Source organism: Euphorbia lathyris, chromosome 2 (assembly GCF_963576675.1).
Source record: "Euphorbia lathyris chromosome 2, ddEupLath1.1, whole genome shotgun sequence".
NCBI lineage: Eukaryota > Viridiplantae > Streptophyta > Magnoliopsida > Malpighiales > Euphorbiaceae > Euphorbia > Euphorbia lathyris.
The window spans coordinates 132114695-132130678 of record NC_088911.1 but is presented as its reverse complement, the minus strand read 5'-3'; the positions used below and the strand labels follow the sequence as shown (position 1 = coordinate 132130678).

Sequence of the window (15984 nt, the reverse complement as noted above, 5' to 3'; positions counted from 1 at the left end):
GGTTAAGGTGCAAAAATACCCCTAACGTTTTGGGTCAGGAGCAATTTTGCTCCTAACGTCTAAAATGGTGCAATTTTGCCCCTAACGTTGGAAGTCAAGAGCAATTTTACCCCTAACGTTAATAAATTGGGTCAATTTTAAACATTATTATAAAACACAGATATTTTTCTTCCTTATTCAGCACCAATTGCATAACAATTCGTTCTGAAAAAAGGATTTCATGTTTTTTATAATTTAATAATAAAATTTGAGATTAATATTTATCAATTCGGTAAATTTTTTAAATTTATTTTATCTAATTCGTACAAAAAGACAGTATATATTTTTTATTTTTTTATTTTTTTTTCACATCCCAACATATGTTTATGATTTGTTACGAATAAAATGACACACGTATGAAGTGTAGATGACAAGATTAATGACCGAGAAGACAATTTGATGAATTATTTCTCAAATTGACCCAATTTATTAACGTTAGGGGTAAAATTGCTCTTGGCTTCCAACGTTAGGGGTAAAATTGCACCATTTTAGACGTTAGGGGTAAAATTGCTCCTCGCCCAAAACGTTAGGGGTATTTTTGCACCTTAACCCTTAAAAAAAACTAAAAATAATGATTGATTAAACTTTACTTTCTGCAATAATATTATAGAGATAGGAATCATTAAAAAAGAAATGTGTTCTGTAAAAATAAGAAGGATAATTTTGTTAACATTAAATAAATACAAACAACTGTTTATGAAAACCTCTAAAAAGAGAAATTTTTCATGAAAAACTAAAAACGCTACCATTTCTATCAAAAAAAGCTAAAAGTTGTTGTATAAACTTAACCAAATACCATATTTTTTTGCGGTTTAAAATGAAATGCTAAATACTGTTTCGAAAAGTTGAAATAAACACTCCCGTAAATTTCTAAACTTTATAATTTTAAAGATTAATCTTAAATCTTTAATTTTCTTCTTTTGTGACGATTGTGTTAACTAAGTTGTTATCTTTCAAGATCTCTATGATCTTTTTTCCAAAACATTATGCAACAAATTACGAGGTTGCATAATCTGCACTAACGGTAATTATTATCAGCAGCCACTAAAGTTTGAATAATATCCCCTGATATCGCATGGAATAAGAGTTTGGGCTTGGACACGTGTACCAATAAGATGCCTCAGACATAACTAACTGGAGACGTGGACCAGTAGCAACACTGGATTCCAAAGATACGTTCCTAATCCTGATGTCGCGCCATAAAATAAGGAAAAGGGAAAGGTGCATAGTGCATAAGCCAATCAATCACTCACACGTGGAAAGATTATTCATTAACATGTATATTTCGATTGTCTATAAATAGCTCACCTTGAGATATCAAAAGATACGTAATCATTCACCAAACATTTTGCTTTCAAGTCTCACTACTTTCTCTAAGTAACTTACCAACTTGAGCATCGGAGAGGGAACATCAGACTCCAATCCCTCCCTGACTATTTGTTCATTCTAGTCAGGTGATTCCAATTCAGCCCGATCGTTGCATTTTGTGGATTAGAAGACATCATCCTCAAAAGGTCACAAAAGTTTAATTTATTTCAATAAAATCACTTAAGTGTACTTTTGTACCAATAAAGTCACTCTGAACGCTTTTCAATCATATTTTCATCGAAATTGCTGACGTAGTATCTCAATGTCATGTCAGGACCATCTGACATATTAAAAAAAAGGCATAAAGGTCATTTGGCCCCTAAACTATAGAGCCAAAGTCAATTAGCCACTCATACACTTTAAATCACCAATTTAGTCCATATACTACTTTTTTTTTTTTTTTTGAAAGTCCATATACTACTTTTAGATGGTTAATCAACCCCTTTTCTTACTATTCTGCCTTCTTCCCGATCAGCTTCTCCTACTGCATTTATACTCTTTCTAGAAGCTTTCTATCTTTTTCTCATACCAAATCTAAAAATCAAAGTAACATTTTGTAATGACAGCCAAATTCATTTCTTTAACTATTTACTGGTCGGTTAACTGGAAATTTTTGAGTCAGAACGAAGGTAGAAAAGACAAAGTTGGCAATTAAAAACAATCTAAGATTCGATTTTTACATACTTCTTCTGTTTGTTGAGTTTAAACAAGTATGAAAGTGTCGATTATTATGTGCAGAAAATGAAAATGTATATACTAGAATTTTAAAATTGCAGCAGAAGACAACAATATTGGCGATAGAAATGTTGGGATGATGAAATTAAAAGTAGCATTATAAGTTGGAGAAGCCAAGGGAGAAGAAGGAACAACAAAGCAACTAAAACAACAGTCTGATTAACCATCTTCAAGTAAAATAAGGACATAATTGGTGATTTGAGGAGTACAAGGGGCTAATTGATTTTAACTCTATAGTTTAGAGACTTAAATGAGTTTTATGCCTTAAAAAAAATGTAACTACATATTTCAATTGATAATTGATATGTCACGTGAGTTAATTTGTGATCAAAATTCTAATTAACAATCCTTATTTACTTTGGTTAATTTGTGGTCAATTTTTTTTTTATTTTGTCACATGACGTTGAGATATGTGATTAAATATCACATAATCAACTTCGGCGAAAAAAATTATCAGAAAATGTCCAAAGTGATTTTATTAGAAAAAAACAAATTTAAGTGATTTTATTGAGATAAAATTAATGAACTTTTAAAAACATTTCCAAACTTTTATAACTACCGATTCTAAGGGTCTGTTTGTTTTACCTCTTGTTTGCTGTTGGAAAAAATTGCTTTTAAAAGCAGGGATTTTCTGCTTTTGTAAAATGCTACTTTTCATGGGTAAAAAAATCAGGAGGTCACTAACCAAACACCTAAAACTCTCCATTTTGAAGTGAAAAGACAAAAAGGAACATGAAAATGAACTACCAATCACCCCTAATTATCTTTGGACTAACAACCATAGTTAACAAATATATATTATTGTAGAATAAAATATAAATTTAGCCTATAATTGTTGGGGAAGAATAAATTTAGCATCTAGTTACAAAACATTATAATCCAAATCCTAACGTTTAACAAACCGTGCTCTGGACATTTGGTTAAGGAAGAAGGAGTCTTTACTATTCCACCATAATCTCATGGTTTATTGTTGCTGACTTTCAATTTCATTTTATCATATTGTTTTTTTATTTTTTTTAATATATGATTACTATTAAATTCAAATATGAGATAATAATTATTTATATAAATAATTTTTGACATTAAGATTTTGATAATTATTTTATTATAATTATAAGTTTTATATTTTATATAAAAAAATGGATTAGAGGGGGCAATTCTACTATGGTCCAATGGTGCTTACAAATGAAAAGGTAAGCATCGTATAACTTCATTCTTTAATATGGTATACATCTCATTTTTCATTGATCAAATCCAGATTTATTTAGTTCACATTAGAAGTTCACTATATTCTCAGATTAGAAGTCCCCTCAAATAGAAAGTCCTAGACAGACACGTAAGCCAGCTCCCTCCTAGAGAGCCGCGCAAGCATTTTATCACCCGTATATCTACGTTTCTTGCAGATGTGGAAAATGGAAACGGCAAAAAACTGATAGAAAAAGTTCCCGTTGCACGTTTCTCTAATTACCCAAAATATGAAACGGATCACTGAATTTAAGAACGGTTTCAATACCAATTGAAAATTTCAATTCCACTATTCTGCAATTCCTAATCAGTTTAAGATTTTTATAATTCAAACTTCATATTTGACTCAAACTTCACTTACAAATCTTGAGCTTGATCAAATTTGAAGTCGAAGTTGGACTTTCTTAGTTCGATCTTCAATAGATAGGCACACTTATCAATAGATTCTCATCTTTGTTTTCTATTTTTTTATGATCTGAACTTCTGAATTTTGATGGAAGACTTCATTATTCTAAAATCAGAATCATTTTTTTTTTTTGGAATGAAATTGAGTAAAGCTCATAGCATCCCAAAAATCAGAATCTTAATCTTATTCAAACTAACGAAATTCTTACATTCTTGTAGCTATTTGAATAAAACATTGCCTTCACTATAGAACATTCTTGCAGCTATTTATAGTTAATAAATTTTTATATTTATAAATATGCCCCTAATTTTACTATTTACACATTTTCCCCATGTTTCCGTTTCCTATGTCTTTTAGAAATTAGTTTTCCCGGTTTCCGTTTCCGTGCAACATAGATTATTATACATTAAGACTGGAATGAAAAAGCTTACTAACAACTGAGATTGCACCTCCCAGATGTCATGTATTATACAATTATTACACTTCCAACCCCAATGGTTATGAATACTAGTTCCATGTCTGAAAATTTTCTGTATTTCCATGTTCAAATGCAAAACATACATACCATTTGAAGACGAGGCTTTGAGCGCTGCAGCTTTAAACAGTGCCGAGGGAAGAAGTTGAAACTGGGGAACTTTTCTATCAGATTGGTTAGTGATTTGCTCAGCAACTTCCTGGCCTTATTCGTTGCTCAACATTAAAATGGACATCTATAAGATCTGTTATACCAGCGGTTATCTTTTGACCGGCTTTTACAGGGCCAACGCCTTCTGGAGTTCCTGCAAAAGACATTCCAAGGTTACAAAGTTTACTCAAATGTTTTTTAACTTCATGAGATGATTAGACAAAAGGAAAGGGTATATGGGATTCTCTCTCTCTTCCAAATTATTACAACAATTAGAGATGTAATTGATTTTATAAAAAATTAACAACATTTCGTTAAAAGTTTCCATCAGAATGCAGCAACATTGCAATGCACAGGAGCTAAAAGCCTCCTGATTAAGGACTGAGAAGAGGGCAAGTATAGGTTAGGAGAAGTCCTTTCTATGCAGTAGTCAGCCTAGAAAGTCGCATTCCTACCATTAATCTAATTTTAGAAGCTTTGCCAGAAGCTAGCAAGACGAGCTCATTCCGTACTTTACTTACGAGCTCGTATGCTACTCGCCCCCCTATCTGGGCTTATGCACTCCACTCGCTCTCTACTAAACGAGCGTGAAAGTGAGCGAGTGAAGCCTTCAAGAAGGAATCCATAAGAAAATATCTGATAAATCAAATAAGATAAAGATTCACATCATGAAAACAACAAGAGAGACAGATTAATGGCATCATATAACCTAGGATGCAATATGATAAATCCACCTAAAAATGTACAACCTATTTGATTATTGAGTTCACCCACACGCTGTCACATGGAATAGAAAGCGATAGACGATTAGCTATCAGTTACTGGCTTTAACAAAACAGCAAATACGATTTTGTTTTGAGTATGGATATGTTAGCCGACCCCGAATCATTTCGGGACTAAGGCTTTGTTGTTGTTGTATGGATATGTAAATTTCAGGAGTAAGAGTAAGGTGCTGGTCTTAACTTAACCGCTTTCAGTATCAACGTGATTTGCCAACTTTATAAATGAACAAATGATCATGTTTTGATACCAACAATCAAAACCTAAATATTTGAATCAAAATACATTAAAGGAGAAGTGGATGTCTATATTTTTTTTTTACTGATAATCAAAGCCCAATATTGATCAGAAGGAATTCCCTCGCTACCTGTTAATATAACATCTCCTTCAAAAAGTGTCATGATCGAACTTATATGGCTAATAAGATACGGGATTCTAAAAATCATATCTTTGGTTGTACCCTTCTGCCGTATTTCTCCATCTACCTGTAGTTGTAAATTTACATTTGACACTGTCAGCTCAATAACCGAATTTGAAAAGAATGTGAAAAAGTGTCAAGAAGAGAAAAATGATGATTTTGAGACCTTTAACCACAGTTCCAAATTATCAGGGTCTGGCACGCTTGATATTGAAAGCTGCAAAGAGTTGTTTGGACAACAGATAGTCAGAGAACATCAACAATGGTAACTGTTGATAAGAACAAACACGAGATAAAAAAAAACTAATAAAATAAAATAAAATAAATTCTTTACTACTTTTCCTCTAAGAGAGTAATATATTGTAATAAATACACCAAGATTGCTTTGATGGTGAAGAAATCTTAGTTCTATAAGAGCAAGGTGTTCAAGGAGTACAGATTCCATTTTATTGATATGATATCTATTCAAATCCTTCATTTATTTAGAGTTCTAGATGAAGTCCCATTGTTGGCAATAAAATTTATTTGATGTTCACATATTTTAGAAAGAAAAAAAAAAAATACAAAAAGCAAATGAATTCTTACCACAGAGCTAATGGGTGTGAATGTGTCCTGTCCTTTAGCCACAGTCCATGGAAGCCCTGCAGACTAACAAACAGTAGAAAGAATAAGAAATCCAACGGAAAGAAGCAAAATATTGGAAAAAGAAAAAGACAGTAAGCGAAGTAACATTTTTTGGATAAGAAGAAGTACTGTATTCTTTACAATTGATTTTTCAGACACTACAGGTTTGCTTGGATTGAGGTTAGGATAGATTAAATAATGGAAGATTAGATAACTAACCTTGCTTGGGAAAGAGTTCCTTAGGAGGGGAGGAAATATAAAGGTTAAATGGAGGTTAACTAAAAAGGTTAAAAAAACCTCCATTTTTTTTTAGTCTCATCAAATCAGTGGAACTATAGCTTGGACAAGTTTGAATTCTTGAATTGTGAAACAATCACATATCGTACAAAATCATCCTATAAGCAAACTAAAGATGAGTACATATTTTACCTTGGCAGTTGCTTGGATTTCCCTAGCAGTCATATCCAAGGCAAGAGCATAGCCTAAAAGATCCAGAACTTGTCTTGTTAATTCAATTCAAAAAACTAAAAAACTTATTTCTCTGATTCAGAAAATTTGAAAATTGTCTACTGTGATCGATAAATAAACGAACATTGTGAGTGAATATATAACAAGTACCTCCGACATAATCCATGGCGGTGTTTTGAGGCACATCGCGAGCTTTCCGGCCGATGATCACAGCGAGCTCCACTTCATGATGCAGAGATTCCAAGGGATGAGGAATCTGGATTGTGCCTCCATTGTCAAGGTAAGAAGACGTCGGTTTGAGAAACAAAACTGGCTCCTGATTATAAGTTTGGAGTTTCAATACGAATTCTAAACTGAAAATCTCAATCAAATAGTAAGGTAAGGATCTAGAGTATAAACCTTAGGGACGGCGTTGCCGAGTTCCTTAGCATGGGCTGCGTAATTACGGCCTACGCCGACGATCTTAGTCCCGATTTGCAGTAGCTTATGGATGCCTAAATATGCCGTGGCCATTTTCTTTCTTTCTTTCGGAAAAAATGGACAAATGCGAAATCGGATTCGACTAGACTTGCTACTATGCATTCAAGCTTGGTCAAACCATTTTATTTTTGAAAATTCCATGTCTTATTTTAAAGTTGGTTTAAGGGGTGTGCATCGGTACAAAACCAAACCGAACCGAACTGAAAAAACCGAATACCGAAATGATTAAAATAATTTAACCGACACCGAACCGAAAAATAGATAAAACCGAATTAAAACCGAACCGAAATAGACGGTTTGGTTCGGTTTAAACCGAACAAACTGAATTAAGTTAAAAATAACAAATAACAAATAAAAATCACTATATTTTCTCATTAAATTTCCTTAACAACAAAAAAAATTGAAATATTTTCAAAATATATCTATATTGGGTTATTATCTCAACAATAATAAAAAAAAATTAAACTTGTATAATCAAATATATGTGTGTGTATATATATATATAAATGTAAAATATGTGTAATTCGGTGCGGTTCGGTTTTTTTACATTTTCTGTTAAACCGAACCGAACCGAATACCGAAATACATTTAAAATTTAAACCGATACCGAACCGAATTTTTAAAAAAAAACCGAACCGAAAAACCGAATTCACTCGGTTCGGTTCGATATGCGGTTTAAACCGAACTGATGCACACCCCTAGGTTTAACACTTTAGTTTGTTTGGATGGATGTCATGCTAATAGATAATAGATAACAAATTTAACCAAATGTTTTAATGGAGGCGTAGATTTAGCCTTAACGTATGAACTGATGTAAATTTAATCTTAACGTTTTTTACCAGGATCAATTTTAGTCCAGTGCTATCGAAATTTGAAAAAAAAGAGATTTGTCATAGTCTTTTCAGATTTTTGATAGTGCAAGACCAAAATTGATATTGTTTAAAAATGTTATAATTAAATTTGAATCACTTCATTCGTTGAGGCTAAATGGTTAAATTTGACATTTATCCGATGGTAATATAAGTAAATGAGGAAATAAATTAAGGTAAGCAATAGTTTAATAATGATAATCGTAAATTGTTTAAAGATAAAGTGGTGTAAATTATTTTTATATCTTTACAATAAAATATTTCTATTAAATATAGAGGGGTAGAAATAAAAATAAAGGTTAAGAGTAATAGAGAAAAAATAAGGTAAAATTACAAAATTGGGTCAAATGGGAGACTCATTTACATATTTAACTCATTTACTAATCTTACTACATATCTAGACTGATTTTATGTGACTTTCCCATAATACCCTCAATATTTACGCGCGGCTCGCTCTATCCCGTCTGACTTCACATATTCGACTATATGCGAAGCTTGCAAAGCTGATGTTTGGATTAACTTAATGAATTTAGTTCGCATATGCGAAGCCTGCGAAGCTGAAGTTTGTTTTGCTTGATGAATTTAGTTCGCATATGCGAAGCCTGCGAAGCTGAAGTTTGTTTTGCTTGATGAATTTAGTTCGCATATGCGAATACTGGATACGCTTGAAGCTATTTCGCGAAGTGGTATATAACAAAAAATGGCAAACAACAACGGATTCTAACATTAAAATCATAACATTATCAAAATTTACAACAAGATTGCCACAATAACAACATTCAAATCATAACATTATCAAAATTTACAACAAAATTGTCACAATGAACTCTCCTAACGAATCATTTCAAAGTGAACCTAACTAATCCGGTACCAATCTTGAAACGGATGAGTAATCTTGGTGGGCACCGTGAGACACATCCATCCCAAAAGGTCTGGACTTCCAGGCCTTTTGGGATGGACGTGTCCCACGGTGCACACCAAGATTACTCATCCGATTCAAGATTGGTACCGGATTAAGTTAGGTCCACTTTGAAGATTGGCACCATGGGATGGACGTGTCCCATGGTGCACCCCAAGATTGACAAAACCTCTCCTAACCAACCACTTTAGGAGTGAATGTGTCAGTCTTGGGGAAGTTCATCCCTATACAGGAAGGAAAATCATCTCCCCTGCAGCTCAGTACGCTGCCTTCCAGAAAGGGATATTACGTATTCAACCATCTACAGAAAAAATTAATCGTGTTAGGCAGGGAAAAAGACGATTTTGGCTTCGCGAAATGAAGATTAGCGAAGCATGCGAATGTAAATGTGCAGGGTTTTACTTCGCATATCGATGCTTTCGCGAAGTCTGCAAGGTCAGAAACGTGACTATCTACGTCACATATCGATGCTTTCGCGAAGTCAGCGAGGTCTAAAACGTGAGGATCTATTCGCAGACTTCGCGAACTAATAGATTCCCGAGGTAGATCCATACGTTTCAGACGCTTTCTCTTCGCATATCTTCGCGAAATCAACGATTAACGAAGTAGATCGTCACTTTCCAGGCTCGTTCTCTTCGCAAAGCTTCGTGAAACCATCGATTGCGAAGTGAATTCATGAAAAACGCAGAAAAAAACCAGATACTTACATTTTTCGTCCCTTTTACCCTGAAAAGCGACAATAACAATATGATAACATGGGAAGAACGAAGGAAATAACGTAGAAAAATCATTTCTTTGATGGTAACAAGAAGAAAGAAACCAAGCAACGAACAGGAAGATGAAAAAACATGGCTTCGTTTTCTAGGGTTGGGAAGTTGCAGAATCAAGAGATGAACAAGAGAAATTCATTGTGATTTTGACTAAATGGTGCAGATTTCGTGCAATTTAAAGGAAGAAAGGAAGATCAAAAGTCTTGAAATCATTAATGCAGGAGCAACTTTTCGCATAACCAAGGAGATAGGGGGAGCGGCGATTCGCATAACCAATGAGTGGTGGAAGTGGGAAGGTTAGGGGTATTATGGGAAAGTCACACAAAATCAGTCTAGATATGTAGTAAGATTAGTAAATGGGTTAAATATGTAAATGAGCCTCCCATTTAACTCAGTTTTATAATTTTCCCAAAAAATAAAGTTACTAATTATGGCTCCCCTCTTATAGGGCAAGCAAAATCACTCCAATCTTACAATCAATTAGCATAAGTTATAAGTTATAAGAATGCTTAGATATTCATAGATTAAGCTACTGAATTTATAGGATAAATTAGATTGATGGCCATTCAACTTTACTCATTTTTACGATAAAGACTTCAAAACGTAATATAAAAATGATTTAACAATGTTGAACGAATTGTGTTTCACTTATGTTATAAAGTTCAGGTTGAACTCACAATTAAAAGTTTCACAATTTTAAAGAGCATCTGATCATTTATTTTATGAGATCAAATCATTGAACTTGATAGTTTTCATTATTAAGTTTTACATACATTGAGACTAATGACTTTATTAACTAAAACATTTAGTGAAAGGACTAATTCATAATTCTAAGTCAATAAAACAAATGAACTTTCTGTTTTGTATATCTTTAAAATGTTTTTATAGATTTAGACACTTAATACATTTTAATCAATTTTAGGAGACTAGTGAGACACTATGTAAGATCAGAGGACCATCAAATTTGTTGAATAAATTCAGAGGCTACTGATGTATTAAATGTAAGTTAGCATTTATTATTAAATATATTATTACTACATAGAATACAATTTACTTGTTGGTTTCCCTTTAAATTAAGGTTACATAAGGACTGAGGCTGTGAAACATGAACAAAATGTACCGATTCAAGCCAGTTCAAATCACAGTCATCTCAACAACAACGTAAGCAGTTCTGGTTTTTCTATGAACTGTTTCCACTCATTGCAAAATCTAGCAACTGTAGCTCCATCTACAACTCTGTGGTCTGCGCCGATATTTACCTGAAGAAAATTGAATTGAATGCTAGATTTAGGCATATTACATAAACTGTAAAAACCAAGAGTCTTTAGGTGAAATCAACCATATAACGAAAGTGATTTTTGTGATTCCTAGCTCCAAAATGCCTAATATGTCGCACAGAAACCTTGATTTTGAGGAGTTCCCATGTTTCGGGTGACATTTCAGAAAATTAGTAACTTGTTTCTTACAATTTGGAAACAAGTTTTTTAAAGTCAATGCTTAAGCCATATGGAGCATCTTAAAGTTGTTTATTTTGGTCACTTTGGCTCCCAAATTTAAAGGACAACCCATTAGCCATTCCAACTCCCTCAAAGTGACATAACGCGCCCCTCATTTTTTCTCAATCCGGGAAGATGTTGACTGTGAAGACCACTAGTCACTTTGGCTCCCAAATTTAAAGGACAACCCATTAGCCATTCCAACTCCCTCAAAGTGACATAACGCGCCCCTCATTTTTTCTCAATCCGGGAAGATGTTGACTGTGCATTTCGGTTGACTTCCCATATGCAATGCATTTCGGGATGATATTTCAAAGTGTGCATGAGTTTAGAGAGGCTATTGCAAAATATGCTCTAAGAAGTGGTAAATCTTTTTTAAAAGAAAAACCACATTGCATATGGGAAGTCAACCGAAAGGGGAGTGGTCAAAATCATCTCTGATTGAGAAAAAAATAAGGGGCGTGCTATATCACTTTTAAGGAGTTGGAGTGGCTAATAGGTTGTCCCTTAAGTTCGGGGGCAAAGTAACCAATTTATTTGGCAAGAGGCCGCTCCTAAAACTCGAACCCATGACCTCTTGGTCACACGACAACAACGTTTTACCGTTGCGCCAAGGCTCGCCCTCAGATCATCTCTTTCAATCTTTCAAAATAAAATAAACTCTTATTTTCCTTTCCTATTATGTAAATTTACATTTAATTTCTATTTATTTATTTTTTTCTGTTTCTGTTTCTGCGTCAATTCCCATTTCCATTTCCGTGCAATATAGTGATAAATGGAAGTACCAATGTACAATGAGCACCTTGTGATTTTGGTGTCAAGAATATTAACAAAGGGATTTGCTCGTATAATGACATAAACACATCAAAGGACAAGCAACAGGAGAAAGGGAAAGAAATGTATGCTTTTCTACTCACAGTCATGATTGATGCAGGATAAAGATTTCCATCGTCTGCATACTGTGGAACTTTTTGAATTCTTCCAATTGCAATGATGGCAACTTCAGGCAAATTGACAATAGGTGCACCAAACTTTCCGCCAATTGAACCGATATTGCTTAGAGTTATTGTGCCACCAGTTATATCTTCGGGGTTAAGCTTGTTATCTGATGCTAATTGTTGTAATCGTGCCAGTTCTTTTGTTATCTATGCATATAAATGTATATTTTCTGTATCGTCAGTCGAACAGGAAAAAGAACATAGCATCTTAATAGTGTATCTTATCTTTTGTGACTGAGAAGAAGAAAGCCAATGATTTGACAACTAGTTAACACCATGTCTGACATGATCCTTCCAAATTGCTAGCATATTATGCAAAGTACATAAGTTGCAAGTTCTCAAAGAGTAACAATTTCGAACTAAAATTGCATTTTCATTTTGTTAAACTCAGAACACAGGTAATGAAATTGAACACTTCAGGTGAAATGCCATTTTTGCAAAAACTCGTACCAGTAACTAAATTCATGTTTCTCTAGCAAAAATGCATAAAATTAAGAGAGGCTAGCAAAGTAGAGAAAAGAAGTTACACTAACCTCCAAAATGGAAAGAGACTGGACATTCTTTATGTTAGGTACAACTAGTCCATGTGGAGTAGCCATGGCAATTCCAATGTTGTGGGAGCCTAAAATATTTAATAACAAATTCTTCTTAGGAGAAAGACACAGGCTATAGAACGTATAGTAACAGTTGAAAAGCATCTGGCATAAACACATTTGACTTAAATCTACAAACTGTTACCATCTACAACATTTTAGCTGATGCTCTTATGATTTTGAAGTCTTTCACATGCATATAAAAATGTGTATGGTAATATTAATAAGCATGAATCAAATGTAAAAGCTCCTGGTAATTCAGTATATTTTTGAAACTATTAAGTGGAATAAAATCAACAAACCTCTTAGAATGACCTCTACAGTCTCCTCATTGAAGGAACTATTGACCCAGGGATATTTGCTAAGAGCCATTGAAAGTGACTTTATCAACAATGGAAGGAAAGTATGCTTGACACTTGGATCTGAATTATTATTCTGAAAAGAAGCTTTAAGATCCACTAATGCATTGCAATTAATCTCTTCGACATAATGAAAATGTGGTACTTTTGCAGCCATGGACATTGTCTTCACCATTGTTCTTTGGAAACCCCTGAAATAATAGAAAAAATTTAAGTTCTTGGAACTTTAAATAGGCAAGTTTATTAGAAGCATAAGGTCCAATGATCAAAATATATTATTTTCAAAAATTTACTACCTGGTTATTTCACATTATAATTACTACCATACAATATATTCCAAGCTAAATATGAAATACACTTTATATGATTTTTTGCAATACAATTTTAATAACAATAATGGCGGACTCCAAGCTAATTGTGGGACATGATCACCTTGGCTGAAATCCTTGATGCATTTTGAAAAGAATCGCTAGATCATGTATGACTTTTTCATTTGATCATGGCCGTATGACGAGTTAGTATTTGTTAAGATTGAGATGCTATTTGATGTAATAAAGAAAAAAAAAATCAAGCTTTTAAACTTCTGCCTCCTATTTACAATATATGCAAGTTCTGTGTTCAAAGTCATTTTCTTTTTTCCAAATATTACCTCAGGGGAACTATCTTATCATCCTGAGGAAGTCCTGCTAACAGATGTGAAAGCCCTGGAAAAGAGTTCCCAGATTCAGCACATGTAGTGGCTGGTGAATCTCTAATAATCCCCTTCTCAAGACCATATTGAAGCACATCTTCTTTCAATACTCTTCCATCTTTACCCGTTCCAGTAATACCATTTAAATTTATACCATATTGATTCGCAAGGTGCCTCACAGCTGGTGTGCACAGGATTCCTCCAGGTTGACCTTTTTCCAGCTTGAAATCAGGTGGCTTTGGATGTCCCGCGCCATCAGGTATAGATGAGGCGCCCGTAGAACCTTCAACAACCATTTTGAGAAGAGTTTCTCCAACCTACAATATTGTTTTCCTTCAAAGTGCTACCATATTTAAGAAAACTCAAAATATAAGTGCACATGCATGAAAGTATATTCACATTGTTCCCTTTCACAACTAAATATTTACCATTCCTTAACATATTTTTGTGTATGATTATTAATTCAAACCTGCACATGCACAAAAAGTATGAAAACATTTCCCTTACAGTTTTTGTCTAATACACATGAAGTATAAATCAAAAGGAGACTTTCTTATTCTTCTGTCTGAAAACGGAAAGGTTCACAAATCAAAGCTACTTCTCACACCTATAACTGAACAGGCCAGCATCATATGTGAAAAATAACAGAAACCAAACCTAACTTGCATAAATCTAAATGTAGATTCACACCTTTACGATATCTCCAGGAACATAGAGAATTTGAGAAACTTTCCCCTTGTACCGACTTGTTATTTCAATAGTAGCTTTATCACTCTGTACTTCACATACGGGTTGAAATTCCTCAACTTCATCGCCCTGTCAGAACATCATCAACAATCATTTCTGCAGATTATTTCCATAGAACAATTATACTATATAATGAGATGAACCAAGGAGTGCTAGCGATCACAGTAACAACTAGTAGATCCATTCGTTCACGCAGGAAAATCTAAATGACTAAATCTATGAGCAATATTCTAACCCCTGATAATTCAAAATTCTAGTGAACTCAATTTATCATTAGAAAAATACATAAGGACCTCAAAATCAATACAAGGACTCAAGATTGCAAATTACACATACAAACAGAAATATTACATAAGACTCACAATCACTAACCTCTTGCACAAACCATTTCAGAAGTTCGCATTCGGCAATACCTTCACCGGTTTGCGCTAAAGGCACATCAACAATCCCACCGGCTGCAAGATCCCCCAATGCATGACTCGAAAAGAAACGTCCATTCACCTTGTGTTGAATGTTAAACTTCATAAAACGGAGGGAGAAAAAAAAAATCAATAACAATCACCACCAAACAAATTATTTCACATTTCGAAACATAAATTTCAATTCCTATTTGATTAATCACAGTACGGAAAAATGAAAATCGAGTATATTAGCGATCAACAAAGGGAATTCAAACAACCACAACTATGTACGCTAATGAAGCTCACTTCACGGATGAAGAAACAAAAACTCACGTGAATAGAATTATTGAACACGGAAGAATAAGTAGAGAAGTTGAAGGGAGAAGAGAGGGCTTGATACCGACGTTTGTGCTCCGTCAGCGATGACAGAGTTAAAGACTGCGAAGTGGACGGAAATAGAGATCGGAGACCAGAGCTACAAACCCGATACCGCAACACTCTCCTAGAGATCATCATTGATTTCGTACGCCACCGTAGCGAGACAGAGAGAGAGTTGCAAATGTTTAATCGCTAAGCAGCTTAGTTTATGGCCTTATACAATCATCGGAGGTCGGAGATGAGCCAAAACCACGTCAGCTGCCTGAAACTGCCATCCTAATCTCTTGAGGATAAACAGTAAATAGTTACTAAATAATATTTATAGTTGAAATCTAATCATGACAACGGAAACATGACGTGGCGGTCAACTAGTCAATCTATAAGCATGGGCTAAAGTTTCAACAGGTTGGGCCAGGCCCTTTTTGAAAAGTTCCTCACCGTAATGAGCTTTAAACACATAAATTAAAGGGCCTTTTAGCAAAACATTGATACTAAACATACACAATCTTCCTAAAATATTTTTAAAAAAAAAATATACTTCCTTCCATCTATATATATATATATATATATAATCG

General features: G+C 34.0%; 2 protein-coding genes across 2 annotated transcripts; both read right to left on the bottom strand.

Moving 5' to 3' along the window:
• Positions 1-4172: 4172 nt before the first annotated feature.
• On the bottom strand, positions 4173-7294 carry LOC136219982 (probable acylpyruvase FAHD1, mitochondrial). The gene is made up of 7 exons (XM_066007611.1): positions 7108-7294; positions 6859-7024; positions 6670-6722; positions 6202-6264; positions 5783-5833; positions 5566-5683; positions 4173-4572 (listed from the first exon to the last, which is right to left on the bottom strand). The coding sequence occupies exons 1-7, from the start codon at positions 7288-7290 to the stop codon at positions 4457-4459; spliced, it is 750 nt and encodes a 249-aa protein (XP_065863683.1). The 5' UTR covers positions 7291-7294; the 3' UTR covers positions 4173-4456.
• A 3445-nt stretch (positions 7295-10739) lies between these two features.
• On the bottom strand, positions 10740-15695 carry LOC136219981 (lipoamide acyltransferase component of branched-chain alpha-keto acid dehydrogenase complex, mitochondrial). The gene is made up of 8 exons (XM_066007610.1): positions 15365-15695; positions 15003-15149; positions 14574-14699; positions 13842-14200; positions 13136-13383; positions 12774-12862; positions 12160-12387; positions 10740-11005 (listed from the first exon to the last, which is right to left on the bottom strand). Exons 1-8 carry the CDS (start codon positions 15545-15547, stop codon positions 10892-10894), a joined length of 1494 nt encoding a protein of 497 aa, XP_065863682.1. The 5' UTR covers positions 15548-15695; the 3' UTR covers positions 10740-10891.
• Between the last annotated feature and the right edge of the window lie 289 nt (positions 15696-15984).

Excerpts from the sequence above, each read along its gene's own strand:
- LOC136219982 (XM_066007611.1), bottom strand. The coding sequence starts at position 7,290 with ATGCATAGTAGCAAGTCTAGTCGAATCCGATTTCGCATTTGTCCATTT. Across the intron at positions 7,025-7,107 it reads TCGGCAACGCCGTCCCTAAG|GAGCCAGTTTTGTTTCTCAA; the intron begins GTTTATACTCTA and ends ACTTATAATCAG. Across the intron at positions 5,834-6,201 it reads TCACACCCATTAGCTCTGTG|CTTTCAATATCAAGCGTGCC; the intron begins GTAAGAATTCAT and ends AACTCTTTGCAG.
- LOC136219981 (XM_066007610.1), bottom strand. The coding sequence starts at position 15,547 with ATGATGATCTCTAGGAGAGTGTTGCGGTATCGGGTTTGTAGCTCTGGT. Across the intron at positions 14,201-14,573 it reads TTCCTGGAGATATCGTAAAG|GTTGGAGAAACTCTTCTCAA; the intron begins GTGTGAATCTAC and ends ACAATATTGTAG. Across the intron at positions 12,388-12,773 it reads AGTCTCTTTCCATTTTGGAG|ATAACAAAAGAACTGGCACG; the intron begins GTTAGTGTAACT and ends TTATATGCATAG.